Source organism: Notamacropus eugenii, chromosome 5 (genome assembly GCF_028372415.1).
Source record: "Notamacropus eugenii isolate mMacEug1 chromosome 5, mMacEug1.pri_v2, whole genome shotgun sequence".
Classification (NCBI taxonomy): domain Eukaryota; kingdom Metazoa; phylum Chordata; class Mammalia; order Diprotodontia; family Macropodidae; genus Notamacropus; species Notamacropus eugenii.
Window position 1 is genome coordinate 338218337 of NC_092876.1, and position 14839 is coordinate 338233175.

Genomic DNA, 14839 nt, shown 5'->3' on the forward strand with positions numbered 1-14839 from the left:
ATAAAATCTGGATACCATTTTCCTTTGTGAGTCCTTTGTACTTGTCTTGGATCATTGTGTTGCTGAGGACAGTTGAATAATTTATAGTTGATCATCACACTATGTTGCTGGTACTGTGTACAATGTTTTCCTGGTTCTGCTAGTTTCACTGTGTCAGTTTGTACAAAGTTTTTCCAGGTTATTGGGTGTTTTTTTTAAAAATCTGTTCATCATTTCTCATAGCACAATAGTATTCCATTACATTCACATACCATAATTTGTTCAGCCATTCCCCAATTAATGAACATCCCCTCAATTTCCAGTATTTTGCCACCACAAAAAGGGCAGCTATAAAAATTTTGCCATGTAGGTCCTTTTTCCTTTTTTGTGATCTCTTTGTGATTGTGGTACAGCTGGATTAAAGGGTATGCACAATTTGGTTGGCCATTGGGCATAGTTCCAAATTGTTGTATCAGTTCATACCTCCACCTACAGTGTATTAGTGCCCCAATTTTTCCACATCCTCTCCAACATTTATAATTTTCCTTTTTTGCATATTCGCCAATTTCATAGATGTGAGTGAGTACCTCAGTGTGATTCTAATTTGCATTTTTCTAATCAAAAGTGGTTTAGGGTACTTCTTCATATACCTATAGATATCTTTGATTTCTTCATATAAAAACGACTTGTTCATATACTTTGACCATTTATGAATTGGGGAATGACTTGTATTCTTATAAATATGACTCGCTTCTCTATATTTTTAAGAAATAAAGGCTTTATCAGAGTCACTTGTCTTAAAGATTGTTTACCAGCTGTTTTCCTTCTAATCTTGGTTGCATTGGTTTTGTTTGCACAAAAGCTTTTTCAATGCAATATGATCAAACTTATTTATTTTGCATTTCATAATGCTCTCTGTCCCTTGTTTGTTCAGTAATTCTTCACCTCCCCATAGATCTCATAGGTAGGCTACTCCTTGCTCTTCTAATCAGATTGCTTCATTTTCTATGGTATCTTTTAGCACAATGTCATTTCCTTTATTATCTCTTTTAATTAGGTATATTTTTGATTTAACTTTGTCTAAGATCAGAATTGCTATCTCTGCTTTTTTAAAAAATTTCATCTGAAGCATAATAGATTCTGCTCCACCCCCTTACCTTTACTCTCTGCTTCAAGTCTGTTTCTTGTAGGCAACATATTGTAGGATTCTGGTTTTTAAACTACTCTAGTATCCACTTCTGTTTTATGGGAGAGTTCATCCCATTCAAATTCACAGTTATGATTATTACCTGTGTATTCCTCTCCATCCAATTCTTCCTCCTGTCTTCTTTCTCCTTTCATGCTTTCCCACCTCACCAGTGTTTTGCTTCTGTCTACCACTTCCCCTGATCTGCCCTCCCCTAGGTCAGTCCCCACCCCCACCCCCTTTACTTATGCCTTTCCCCTCCTATTTCCCTGTTAGGTAAGATAGAGTTCTATATTCAACTGATTGTGTTTGTTTTTCCCTCTTTGATCCAATAATGATGAGAGTAAGGTTCAAGTGATGCCCATTGCTCACCCTCCCATCTTCCCCTCTACTGTAAAAGGTCTTTCTTGCCTCTTCATGTGAGATAATTTGTTCCATTCTACCTCTCCCTCCCTTTGTACTTCTCTTTCTCATCACATAATTGTTTTGTCATTCCCTCAAATTCACCTTATACCCATATCATCTGTCTGTGTATATTCTTTCTATCTGTACTGTTAGTGATATAATTTTTAAGAGTTACAATTGTCATTTTGTTTTGTAGGGTTGTAAACAGTTTAGCCTTATTGAGTCCTTTATGTTTTGTTTTCCCTTTTTACCTGTTTATGCTTTGCTTGGATCTTGATATTGGAGGTCAGATTTTTAGTTTAGTTCTGGTGTTCCCCTTATGAAAGTTTGAAATCCTTCAATTTCATTGAAGGATCATTTTCCTCCTTAAGGTATTATGCTTAATTTTGCTGGGTAAGTGATTCTTGGCTGTAGTCCTAGCTCCTTTGTCTTCCAGAATGTTATGTTCCATGACCTCCAAACCTTTAATGTTGCAGCTGCCAGGTCCTGTGTGATCCTGACTGCAGCTCCTCGATATTTGAATGGTTTCTTTCTAGTTGCCTGCAGCATTTTCTCCTTCACTTGATAGTTCTGGAATTTTGCAACAATATTTCTTGTGTTTTTAGTTTGCGATCCCTTTTGGGAGGTGAATGGTGGATTCTTTCGATGACTATTTTGCCTTCTGAATCTAGCACTTCTGGGCAGTTTTTCTTGATGATTTCTTGGAAGATCCTGTCTAGAATATTTTTTTCATCATGGCTTTCTGGTAGGCCAATAATTTTTAAATTTTCTCTCCTGGATCTACTTTCCAAGTCAGTTGTTTTTCCAATTAGATATTTTACATTTTCTTCTGTCTTTTCATTCTTTAGATTTTATTTGACTGATTCTTGATGTCTCATAGAGTCATTAGCTTCTGCTTGTCCAATTCTAATTTTCATCAAATTGTTTCCTTCAGTTAACTTTTGCAACACCTTTTCCATCTGTCCAATTATTCCTTTTAAGGAATCATTTTCTCCAGTTAGTTTTTGTACTTCCTTTTCCATCTGTCTAATTTTCCCTGTTAGGTTTTGTGCTTCCTTTTCCATTTGTTCAATGTTCCTTTTTAAAGAGCTGTTCTCTTCAGTGAATTTTTTTCATACTTTTAAAATCATTGTCCATTTTTTCTTCTATTTCCTTCTTCAGCTGTTCCAGGAGTGCTCTTTGTGCATGAGAGCAGTTCATAGTCCCTTCTGAAGTTTCAGATGGGAGTACAGTCTCAATACTGACCTCTTTGGTATTTGTGCTTTAGTCCTTGTCCCCATAGAAAGATTCTATGGTCTTTTCCTTCCTCCTTTCCTTCTTGCTCATGATGGTGAGTCTTTGTGTGTTGTGGCCTCTGGTTCTTTCAGCTAGATGCTGAAGAACCTGGTGCTGAGCTGGTTGGTGTGAGAAAGTGAAGGGTATTTGGGTTTCCCCAGATTAACCCTGGAGCTAGCTTGTTAAGTGTGGGGGAGGGGTCTGGTCACAGAAGATCTCCTCAGCTGAGCTAGAACAGAGGCAAGCTCAGTGCTTGGTGATCCTGGCTGCTGTAGTGTCTTCCCATTTCCCCTGGAGCTCTTAGGCATACCTGGGTCCTCATGTGAGTTTCCACCCCCACCCCCCAGGGGGGAGCTCTATCTGGGAGAGCTCCGTTTTCTGTCACAGTTAGAGTAATCCCCCTTAGCTATTTTCCTAGCCTCAGGTTCTACAAGACTGTTTGCCCCTTCTGCTGATCCCACTGATGCAAGATTTTTCTGAGGAAATATTTTATGGTTCTTTCAAGGTCAACAAGGGGAGGAGGAAAGAGCATTTACTGATCATTCTGCCATTTTGGCTCCTGGAAGTTCAAGTAGGTGGTTTACAGACATTAAATCTGAGGTCTGAAAGTATTGGGCAGAGCGGCTGCAAATACCTGGGCCTCCTTCCAAGGCTCTAGCTCTCTGGACTCCACTTGACTCTCAGCCTAAACTGCTATCCTGCTGCACTGCCACTGACTCAGAAAACCCTGGGCCTTTCCTCCTTTGCCGTGCTGCTGCAAGGATGCGCGTACGGTACACTGCATGATTCTTCCTCTAGGTCTTTCAGTCTGTGCTGGCTTGTGAAACTGCCACAGTCTGTCACCTATTGGATTCTGGACCTCCATAATTTGGTCAGATTCTCTTGTTAGAGGTATCTGAGGGAGTTTGTCTAAGAGCTTAGGTGAGTAGTTGCTCTCACTCCATCATCTTGGCTCCTCCCCCTTTGTCCATGTCATTTTATTACTGGAAAGTTGAAATGGGAGGGTTGGATTAGATGATCATCTCTGAAATGCCTCCAGGCTTTTTAAAATTTCAGACACCCTCCCTCACTCTCCTGCTATACTTCACCAATAGCTGTCAACCCACACTCTTATATTAACCTACCCCATATGTAAAATGGGGAAAACATCTGTCTTGCATACCTCAAAGTGTTGTTCCGAGATAGAGACTATCCATTAATATAAGGAACTCATGTATAAAGAAATGTCTCCTACCAATGAAAGTTAGAATCTTCTCTGCAATGTATAGTCTTACAGGGAGTGGGGGGAGGAGACAAAGGCAACACAAATTTATTAAATGCTTACTATGTGTCAGGCACAGTGTTCAGGACTTCACAAATGGTATCTTATGTGATCTTCATAATAACCCTGGGAGGTAGATGCTATTATTAACCTCATTTTATGGTTGAGGAAACTGAGGCAGACAGAGGTTAAGTGACTTGCCCAAGATCACATAGCTAGGAATTGTGTGAGGTTAGATTTGAACTCAGGTTTTCTTGACTCCAGGCTCAATGCTCTTTTCATTTTGCCACCCAGCTGCCTTGCTTAGAGCTGAGAAGTTAAGTGACTTGTCCAGGGTCACACATACAGAATCTGTCAGAGGCAGGGTTTGAATTCAGGGCTTCCTGACTCCGAGGCTGGCTCTGCATCCACCCTGTTAAGCTGACTTTCTGTTCAAATACTCATTAGAGACTCTTGGTGAAAGCATTTTGTAAGTCATAGAGCACAACATACAAGTAAGGCAGCATCACTGATGAAGTGATGTGTCAGAATGGATGGAGAATTGGCCATGGGGTTAGAGGGGTGTAGGTCTAAGCTCTGCCTCTAATACACATTGACTGTATTGTTGGGAAATATCATTATATATATTTAAAATTTCAAATTCTTTGTACTTTCATTTTTGAAATTGGATCAACTAATCCAATGTGCTGCTTCATTTGTGATAATAGGAATATTGGGGGTTTTTTGGTTTCTTTTCTTTTCTTTTCTTTTAATTAATTAATTAACTAATTTAACTTTTAACATTCATTTTCACAAAATTTTGGGTTCCAAATTTTCTCCCCTTTTGTCCTCCCCCCACACCAAAACACTAAGCATGCTAATTACCCTTATCACCAATCTGCTCTCTCTTCTATCATCCCTGTCTGCCCTTGTCTCCATCTTCTCTTTTGTCCTATAAGGCCAAATAACTTTCTATACCCCTTTACCTGTATTTCTTATTTCCTAGTGGCAAGAACAGTACTCGACAATTGTTCCTAAAACTTTGAGTTCCAACTTCTCTTCCTGCCTCCCTCCCCACCCCTTCCCTTTGGAAGGCAAGCAATTCAATATAGGCCAAATCTGTGTAGTTTTGCAAATGACTTCCATAATAGTCGTGTTGTATAAGACTAACTATATTTCCCTCCATCCTATCCTGCCCCCCATTGCTTCTATTCTCTCTGTTGATCCTGTCCCTCCCCATGAGTGTTGACCTCAAATTGCTCCCTCTTCCCCATGCCCTCCCTTCCATCCTCCCCCCCACCCTGCTTATCTCCTTATCCCCCACCTTCCTGTATTGTAAGATAGGTTTTCATACCAAAATGAGTGTGCATTTTATTCCTTCCTTTAGTGGAATGTGATGAGAGTAAACTTCATGTTTTTCTCTCACCTCCCCTCTTTTTTCCTCCACTAATAAGTCTTTTGCCTGCCTCTTTTATGAGAGATAATTTGCCACATTCCATTTCTCCCTTTCTCCTCCCAATATATTTCTCTCTCGCTGCTTGATTTCATTTTTTTAAGATATGATCCCATCCTCTTCAATTCACTCTGTGCACTCTGTCTCTATGTGTGTGTGCATGTGCGTGTGCATGTGTGTGTGTGTAATCCCACCCAGTACCCAGATACTGAATAGTTTCAAGAGTTACAAATATTGTCTTTCCATATAGGAATGTAAACAGTTCAACTTCAGCAAGTCCCTTAATACTTCTTTTTGCTGTTTACCTTTTCATGCTTCTCTTCATTCCTCTGTTTGAAAGTCAAATTTTATTCTCAGCTCTTGTCATTTCATCAAGAATGCTTGGAAGTCCTCTATTTCATTAAAAGACCAATTTTTCCCCTGAAGTATTCTACTCAGTTTTGCTGGGTAGGTGATTCTTGGTTTTAGTCCTAGTTCCTTTGACTTCTGGAATACCCTATTCCACGCCCTTCGATCCCTCAATGTAGAAGCTGCTAGATCTTGTGTTATCCTGATTGTATTTCCACAGTATTTGAATTGTTTCTTTCTAGCTGCTTGCAATATTTTCTCCTTGACCTGGGAACTCTGGAATTTAGTCACAATGTTCCTAAGAGTTTCTCTTTTTGGATCTCTTTCAGGCCGTGGTCTGTGGATTCCTTGAATAGTTATTTTGCCCTCTGGTTCTAGAATCTCAGGGCAGTTTTCCTTGATAATTTCATGAAAGATGATGTCTAAGCTCTTTTTTTGATCATGGCTTTCAGGTAGTCCCATAATTTTTAAATTGTCTCTCCTGGATCTATTTTCCAGGTCAGTTGTTTTTCCCATGAGATATTTCACATTATCTTCCATTTTTTCATTCTTTTGGTTTTGTTTTGTGATTTCTTGGTTTCTCATAAAGTCATTGGCCTCCATCTGTTCCATTCTAATTTTGAAAGAACTATTTTCTTCAGTGAGCTTTTGAACCTCCTTTTCCATTTGGCTAATTCTGCTTTTGAAAGCATTCTTCTCTTCATTGGCTTTTTGAACCTCTTTTGCCAATTGAGTTAGCCTATTTTTCAAGGTGTTATTTTCTTCAGCATTTTTTTGGGTCTCCTTTAGCAGGGTGTTTACTTGTTTTTCATGCTTTACCTGCATGTCTCTCATTTCTCTTCCCAGCTTTTCCTCCACCTCTCTAACTTGATTTTCAAAATCCTTTTTGAGCTCTTCCATGGCCTGAGCCCATTGAGTGGGCTGGGATACAGAAGCCTTGACTTCTGTGTCTTTCCCTGATGGTAAGCATTGTTCTTCCTCATCAGAAAGGAAGGGAGGAAATACCTGTTCACCAAGAAAGTAACCTTCTATGGTCTTATTTTTTTCCCCTCTTCTGGGCATTTTCCCAGCCAGTGACTTGACTTCTGAATATTCTCTTCACACCTCCGGATCCGCCCAGCCAAAGCTTGGGGTCTGAGATTCAAATACTGCTCCCCAGCCTCAGGGCTTTGGATGGGGGCAGGGCTGCTATTCAGTGTTGAGGTTAAGTTCAGGTGCTCAGGTGGGGGCAGGGCCGCCTCCTGGGCTCAGGTCCCTCAGCGGTTTTATGCAGACACCTTCAACAATGGATCCAGGCTCCTGCCTGCGTGGGGAGCCCTGGTCTGCTCCTGCCTCCACTGCTGCCTCCCGAGGGGGCCCGAGCCACGGGGACACCCCACTCCCCTGTCGGCCACCCAAAAAGTCTCTCTCACCGACCCTTGTCACCTGTGGGTGGAGGGACCCGTGCAGCTGCTGGAGATTCTGTCCCTGAAGCCTCCTTGGATCTGCTTCTCTTGGTGCCAGGCGGCCATGGCAGGGCTGGGCTCGGCTCCTGATCCGGGGCGCAACAGACCTTTCATGTCAGGGCTCTCTGGAACACAAATCTCATCTACTCAGTTGTTCTGTGGCATCTGCTGCTCCAGAATTTGTTGTTCCAGAATCTTTTTTACAGATAATTTATGGGCTGTGGGTTTGGAGCTAGCGTATGTGTGTCTTTCTATTCCGCCATCTTGGCTCCGCCCCCAGGAATATTGTTTTTTAAAAAATGGGATTACTTCTCCAAAAACAGTATAACAGCGTTCCTTTTAAATTGTTCCACAAGCAATATCTGGTCCTCTTGTATCAAAACTCGTTAAGCTGAGGTTATCTGATTTCATCAATGTAACCTTTTCCTTCCACAGAAAGAATAAAAATGACATAAGCAAACTCATCTTCAAAAGTGGTGATTTCCAAATGTCCCCATACTCTGAGTACCCCAAGAACCCTCGATCACAGGAATGGGGCTGAGAGGCCATCGAGATGCATGAGAACGGAAGTACTAGGAACCTTCTCCAGATGACTGACGTCTATTACTCTGTTTGTATTCACAAGCTAAGAACAAACTGGGGTCACTTGATTCAGGCTTAGAGTGGTCGGGTCTGTCCCATGTCACAGCCTCAAGTGTTTTGGTTCTTTAGGCTACAGAATATAAATAAAATATGTTCCAATATAAACATCCCTGTTTAAGTATCACTGTTATAAGGAGAGAATGGCACCATGCGACTCACATTTGCATGATTTTAGAGTTAATTTGATTATGGTTTATTTGTATAGTATGGGTTGTATTTGGAGATTGCAGTGTGAGAGGGTTGTATATCCATTCAGTACATGCATTTGCAAGATATGGCATTAGTCAAAATAATCTTCCCCCAAGAAGCCACATTACATCTCCCTATGCCCCTCTGAAGTCTGAGTAGGTTGGTTTGATGTTTTTTGTTTCCAGATTAGGATCATAAAATTATAAACTTAGAGCTAAGATGGACTTTAGAGGCCATTGAGTTCAGTGTCCTCCTTTGACAGATAATGAAACTGAGGCCTTGAAAGGTTAAAGTGCCTTGACCAGAGTCATGTGGGTAGTAAATGACTGAGGTAGGATTTGAAGCCAGGTCTACCTGACTCCCAATCTGGCACAACCGATGTCTTCCTAACATAGCATCCAAGTGATCGCTGTTTCCGTTGCTTTGAGTCAGTCTCTATTTACACAAATCTCTTATGAGATATGTGCTATGTGACCATTCCACATTTGCTTCTCCAGAAAACTCCATCTCTAGGCTTAAGTGACCACAGTCAGCATGGTTTAATGGAAAAGAATACTTGAAAGCAGGGAGAACTGCATTCTAGGCCCAGTTGTGTCTCTGCTAGCTGTGTGATTTTAAAGAGGTCGTGTCAACTATCTGAATTCAGTCTGCTCTTCTGTTAAATGAGGGTTGGGGAATCAGTTATTTCTATGAGCACTTCCAACTCTGTGACTGTATGATATGTATAATAACATGGAGAGTTAGAACAAGTAGCAACTTCATCATCCTATCCTGACTTTCCCTACTTTACAGATTCATTCTCGTGCCCCAGGTGGTGGGTAGTACAGTTTCCCTTTTGTAAATGAGATTGACATTTACCAGGGTATGGAAAGATTATCTCATCATCTTTGACATCATCAACGATAACTGTTACTCAGAGTAGTGTAGAAACTCATGTTCTCAGAGGAGCATAGACTTAGAGATGAGAGTCTAGAAATTAGCCAATTGATCAACAGACATTAAGTTCCTACTGTATACAAAGGTTAAGCATTTATTAAGCACCCAATGTATGCAAAGGTCTGGGTATTCAAGGGAAATAGTGAAATATTCTCAACCCTCCAGGAGCATATAGTTTGCAAGAGGGAACTTTGGATGGTGTGTATGTGTGTGCATATGTACCTGCCTATGAATATGCCTATGTATCTCTATCCTGAAAAACCCTTACTTGAACCTTCCATTCTCATTATCATCCTATTTTTCTTCTGCCATTTTTAGCTAAACGCCTCAAAAAAACCATTTCCACTTTCTCTCCTCTCATTCTTTTTTCTAATCTCTTACAGTTTGGCTTCTGACCTTATCATTCCGCTGAAAGTACTTTGAAGTTACTGATGATAATTTAGTTGCCAAATGCAATGACCTTTTCTGAATCTTCATTCTTCTTGACCTCTGTGGATCACTCTCTCCTTCTTGATACTTTTTTCTCTCCCAGATTTTGGGACACCAATCTTTCCTATTTCTACTTCTACCTATCTGACTGCTCCTTGTCTGTCTCCTTTGCTGAATTCTCCTCCAGATCATGTCTGTCACCATAGGTGCCCCTCAGAGTTCTGTCCTGGGCCCTCTTCTCTTTTCCCTCTATACTGTACTTTACTTGGTGACCACCTCAGCTTTCATGGACTTAATTATCATCTGTATGCTGATGATTTTCAGATCTACCTATCCTGCCTTAGTCTCTCTGCCAACCTCCAACTTTCTTCCAGATGTTCCAAACTAGATGTCTAGTAGGCATCTTAAACCCAATATGTTCAAAACAGAACTTATTATCTTTACCCTTAAACCCTACCTCACCCCTGCCTCCTACCTTCCCTGTTTCCATGGAGAACAAGACCATGTTCCCAGTCCCTCAGGCTCACAACATAAGAATCATCCTGAATTCCTCACCACCTCTCAGCCCCCTTATCCAAACTATTGATGATGCCTGTTCATTTCACCTTTGCAACATCTCTCCAATGCACCCCCTTCTCTCCTCTGACATGGCAAACACTCTGGGGCAGATCCTCCTCACCTTACACCTGGACTATCACAATACCCTGCTGGTAGATCTGCCTGCCTCAAGTCTCTCCCCATTCCAATCCATCCTCCATTCAGCCACTAAAGTGATTTTCCTAAAACACAGATCTGATCATGTCCTCCCTCCTCAAGAAACTCCAGTGCCTTCCTATTATCTTCAGGACCAAATACAGAAAGTTCTATTTGGCATTCAAAGCTGTTCATCACCTACCCCCTTCCTATCTTTGCAGCCTTCTTACACTTTAATCCCTGATGTGCTCTTTGATACAGTAACACTGCCCTCTTGGCTGTTTCCCTAAGAAAACACTCTGTCTCTTGACTTTCAGCATTTTCTCTGGCTGTTTCCTGTGCCTGGAATGCTCTCCTTCCTCTGCTCCAACTAATGACCTCATTGGCTTCCTTCAAGCCACAAATAAAATCCCACTTTCTACAGGAAACCTTCCCTAACTCTTAATTCCAGTGCTTTCCCTCTTTTAATTGTTTCCTATTTATTCTACATGTATCTTGCATTGTATTTATTTGTTTCAGTGTTGATTATCCCATTAGACTATGAAGTTCTTGAGAGTAGGAGCCATGTCTTGCTTCTTTTTGTAGCACCAACCCTTAGAAAAGCGACTGGTACATAGTAAGCACTTAATAATTGTTTATTGAAGTGAATAATGAAAGGAATAAGGACGAACATAAGTATCTATCTATCTCTATCTATCTATTTTTGCTTTTAGAGGCAATTAGGGTTTTAAATAACTTGACCAGGGTCACACAACAAGTAAGTATCAGACTGTATTTGAACTCAGATCCTGACACAAGCATTTATTAAGCCCTTAATATGTGTTAGACACTGTGCTAAGTGTTTTACAAACATTATCTCGTTTGATACTCAAATTGCCCTAGGAGGTAGGTGCTATTATTATCCTTATTTTACAGTTGTGGAAACTGAGGCAAACATTTCCATTTTCTTCCCCAGGGTCACACTGCTAGCAAGTGTATGAAACTGGATTTGAACTCAGGACTTCCTGACTCCAGACCCAGAGCTCTATCCATTGTGCTACCTAGCATGTACAGATTGGTAATGATGATGATGATGATGATGACGATGACGATGATGATGATGATGATGATGATGACAGAGAATGAGACAGAGAGAAAGAAAAAGAGGGGAAAGGAAAGACAGAGAGAGAGACAGAGAGACAGAGAAAGACAGAGATTAATTTTAGAGGAGGGGAAGTGGGGCTGGGAAAAGATTCTTATAGAAGGTTGTATTTGAACCTTGTCATGAAGGGTTTCTAAGAGTTGGAGGTGAGCAGAGAATATATTTCAGTCATGGCCAGAGCCATGCAAAAGCATTGAGGCTGAGAGAGGTCATATCTGAGGAATAAATGGTAAGGACAGTGTGACTGGATGGGAAGTAGAGGAAGGAAAATATCGTATCATAAAACTGGAATGGCAGGTTGGGGCCAGGCTGCAAAGAGCTTGAAATCCCAGAAGAATTTCCATTTGATCCTAGAGTCAAAAGATAGCCATTAGAGTTTATTATTGAATGGGAAGTGACATGATGAGACTTACATTTCAGGGAAATCACTTTAGATCTGTGTGCAGGGTTGTTTGGAGTAGGGAGAGGTTTGAGGCAGGGAAATTAATTAGGAGGTTGTTGTAGTAGTTTGGGTTGAGGGTCAAGAGGGCCTAAACTACAATGGTGACCATGTGAGGGGAGAGAAGGGGAAGGCCAAAAGAAATACTGTTTTCCAGCCCCTTTTTTTCGACAATTGAGGAAACCAAGGCTGAGAGGATTGCCAACAGCTATACTGATGATAAGAGAAAGAGCTAGAATTCACACTTCTGACCTCTAAATCTGGTCTTCTTTTCACTTACATTCCATATGAAGGGAAAATTCTTCAGTAGGGACACATCCATAAAAACTGTACTAAAAAGATAGCAAGTCTCCCTTCCATTCGTGGCTCCCCTTCATTCTCGTGTGTGCTGTCCAAGGGTCATTTTGCACTGTACTGTATGAAATAGGAAATGAATACACAGTCAGAGAGCACCAGAGTTGAAAATTAAATTCTCTGCATAGCATAGGAGTATTAGCTAGAGGTACAAGATAATAGTAATGAAACCTTGCCCCCTCTAGGCTCTTAATAGTACCATTCTTATTCCAAAGGTCATATTTCTGTAGTTGCCATGGAAATAATGATGAGGATTCAGACTTTGGATGGGAGGGACCAATTTCCTGGAGCTAGAGAACTGTTTGTTTGGATGAATTATTTTAAAATTTTACCTGAGGGTGGAGGAGGGAATTTGTGGGAAAAAATAGGGAGAAGCAAGATACAGTGGTAGAATTATTTCTAGATTCCAAATTTCTTTAACATTTTTCAAATAAATGTTTTATTGACACTTAAAAAACATTGCTATCACTTCCCCACAAGAAGATTTGTAGAGATGTCTTCTCAAGACAGATTGATATACATTTGTATTGATTTTTTATATTTTATCCATGTATATGTACATAGAAATATCTGTAGATGTCTCTAGATAATGGAACTATATATATATATATATATATATATACACACACACACACACACACACACACACATATATATATTAGATAAATGGATGGATGGATGGATTAGATAGATATGATGAGAAAGGGATAGACAAGATAGGGAGACAGACAGATAGATAAATAGATAGATAGATAGACAGACAGTCTGACAGGCATAACCTGATTCTGGAGGGGAGGTTACTCCTCAGAGGCATCTGGAAAGTTTTCACATTGAAAGTGGCTCCTGACCTTTCTCTTGAAGCAAACTAGAGATTCTAAAATGTGGTGGGTATGAGGGAGTGTATTTAAGATATAGAACCATTGCTTTTAAACAAAGAAGTACAATTAGGGAAAATAATCTAATACATTATCCAGATCTAACAGGATATGACCATTCCTCACTCATAGTCTGCCCCTCCTTGATTGAAAGGATGGCATCAGTCGTATGACACCACCATTGGCCGTAGCATTGACCAGAGTTCTGATATCTTTTAGTGTAATTTTCTTGTACATCATTGTGCTCATTGTGTAAATTGTTAGGTTTCAAATTACCTGATGAGTTTATTTATGTATGATATTTCCTGAATTCATCAACAGGTTTAATTCTTCTCTCAAAAACAAATGATTTTGCAAATTAAAGGACCCACTTCGTAAAAAAAACTATTTTCTTTCAGCTAAACTTTTCCTCCCCCTTTTGTAATAACTAGAATTTTATAGCACTTTCATGCAAAGCATTATCTTTACAAAAGTTATCTCATTGAAGAAAACTTATCCTTCCTTTGGTTTTACTTGTGTGTCTGCATGTACCACACACACACACATTCTCTCTCTCTCTCTCTCTCTCTCTCTCTCTCTCTCTGTCTGTCTCTCTGCCTCTCTCTTTCTCTGTCTCTCTTTGTCTCTGTTTCTCTCTGTCTCTGTCTCTCTGTGTCTCTCTCCTAGTGAAACACTTTAGCTGTGACTTACCTCAATAATCTTCAAACAACTTGATCATCATTGTCAAAGTTAGAACTAATTCATCTACATGTTACCATGGAATTAGATTTAGAGTTACTATAAACTGATCACAAGTATTAACAGCCAGCAATGTAAATGAACCCAAGTTTTCAGTCCTCTGCAGTAATCTTAGCACTGATAGAAAGTTGAGACCTGAATAGAGCAACAGTCGATTTCCATCAGTCAATAACACTTGTTGAGCACAGTGCTGGGGATACAAAGAAGGGTAAAAGTCTCTTCCCTCAAAGAGCCCACAGATTAATGGAGAGAGCATGCAAATACCTTTGTATAAACTAGCTATATACAATGTGGCAGTGATATCCACTACCTACACTGGCTTGCCAGGATCTTGGCATTCTTGCATCTATCCTGGACGGTATAACTTTTCTTTCATCAGTGACGAGAGCAGGAGACACCACTGGACAGTGCGTAGCCACTGTCATTCTGTGTTATTTACACATGAATTCTATCTACTCAAGATATGGAATCAGAAGACTCCCAAGAACACTTGCTGCTTCATAGACCATTCAAAGTGGAAAGTTACATGGCACACAAGGGATGGGACAGAGGATTTAAAGATGGAAAAGACTGAAAGGAATTAGTTACGGGCTGCTCATTCTTTACTATTCAGTGTTCATATGTGTTACAGTGAAACATGATAATGGGTCAGTAAGAACAGATTTGTTTTTGAGTGACATGTCATGGATGCTACCACTAGGGATGAGTGTAAATGTTTGGTGCCATTGCAGAGACCCACTAGTTTCTCAATTTAGACTTTGGTTGTTTGGATTTGTTTGTTTGTTTTTTAAATACCCTTAACCAAGCTCAACTTGAGACTATTCCAGAACTGAATTCTGGCAACTTTAGACAGTTCCATTGGATATTGGCACTGGATGGTCCCACTTTGCAGCAAAGTATTTACTATTATGAACTTTTCTCCAAGAGTCTTCCTCAGTGCTTATATGCTAAACAATGAGTGTGTTCTAATCATACTCAGAAAATGCCCTGAGACACGAGGGAAATTTTGGTGTATAGTCTTCTTTCCTGTATATGCTTCTAGATTTTTTCTGTAACTTCAAGCCAAACAGAA

The 14839-nt window shown here is 40.2% G+C and overlaps 1 protein-coding gene across 1 annotated transcript in view; it reads left to right on the plus strand.

Moving 5' to 3' along the window:
- Positions 1 to 8050, plus strand: part of HEG1 (heart development protein with EGF like domains 1) — a 202783-nt gene extending 194733 nt beyond the window's left edge. The window contains exon 17 of the mRNA XM_072613751.1: positions 7767 to 8050. Coding sequence (XP_072469852.1) covers positions 7767 to 7872 — 106 coding nt within the window. The 3' untranslated portion in view covers positions 7873 to 8050. The remainder of the gene's footprint in view (positions 1 to 7766) is intronic.
- The last annotated feature ends 6789 nt before the right edge of the window (positions 8051 to 14839 follow it).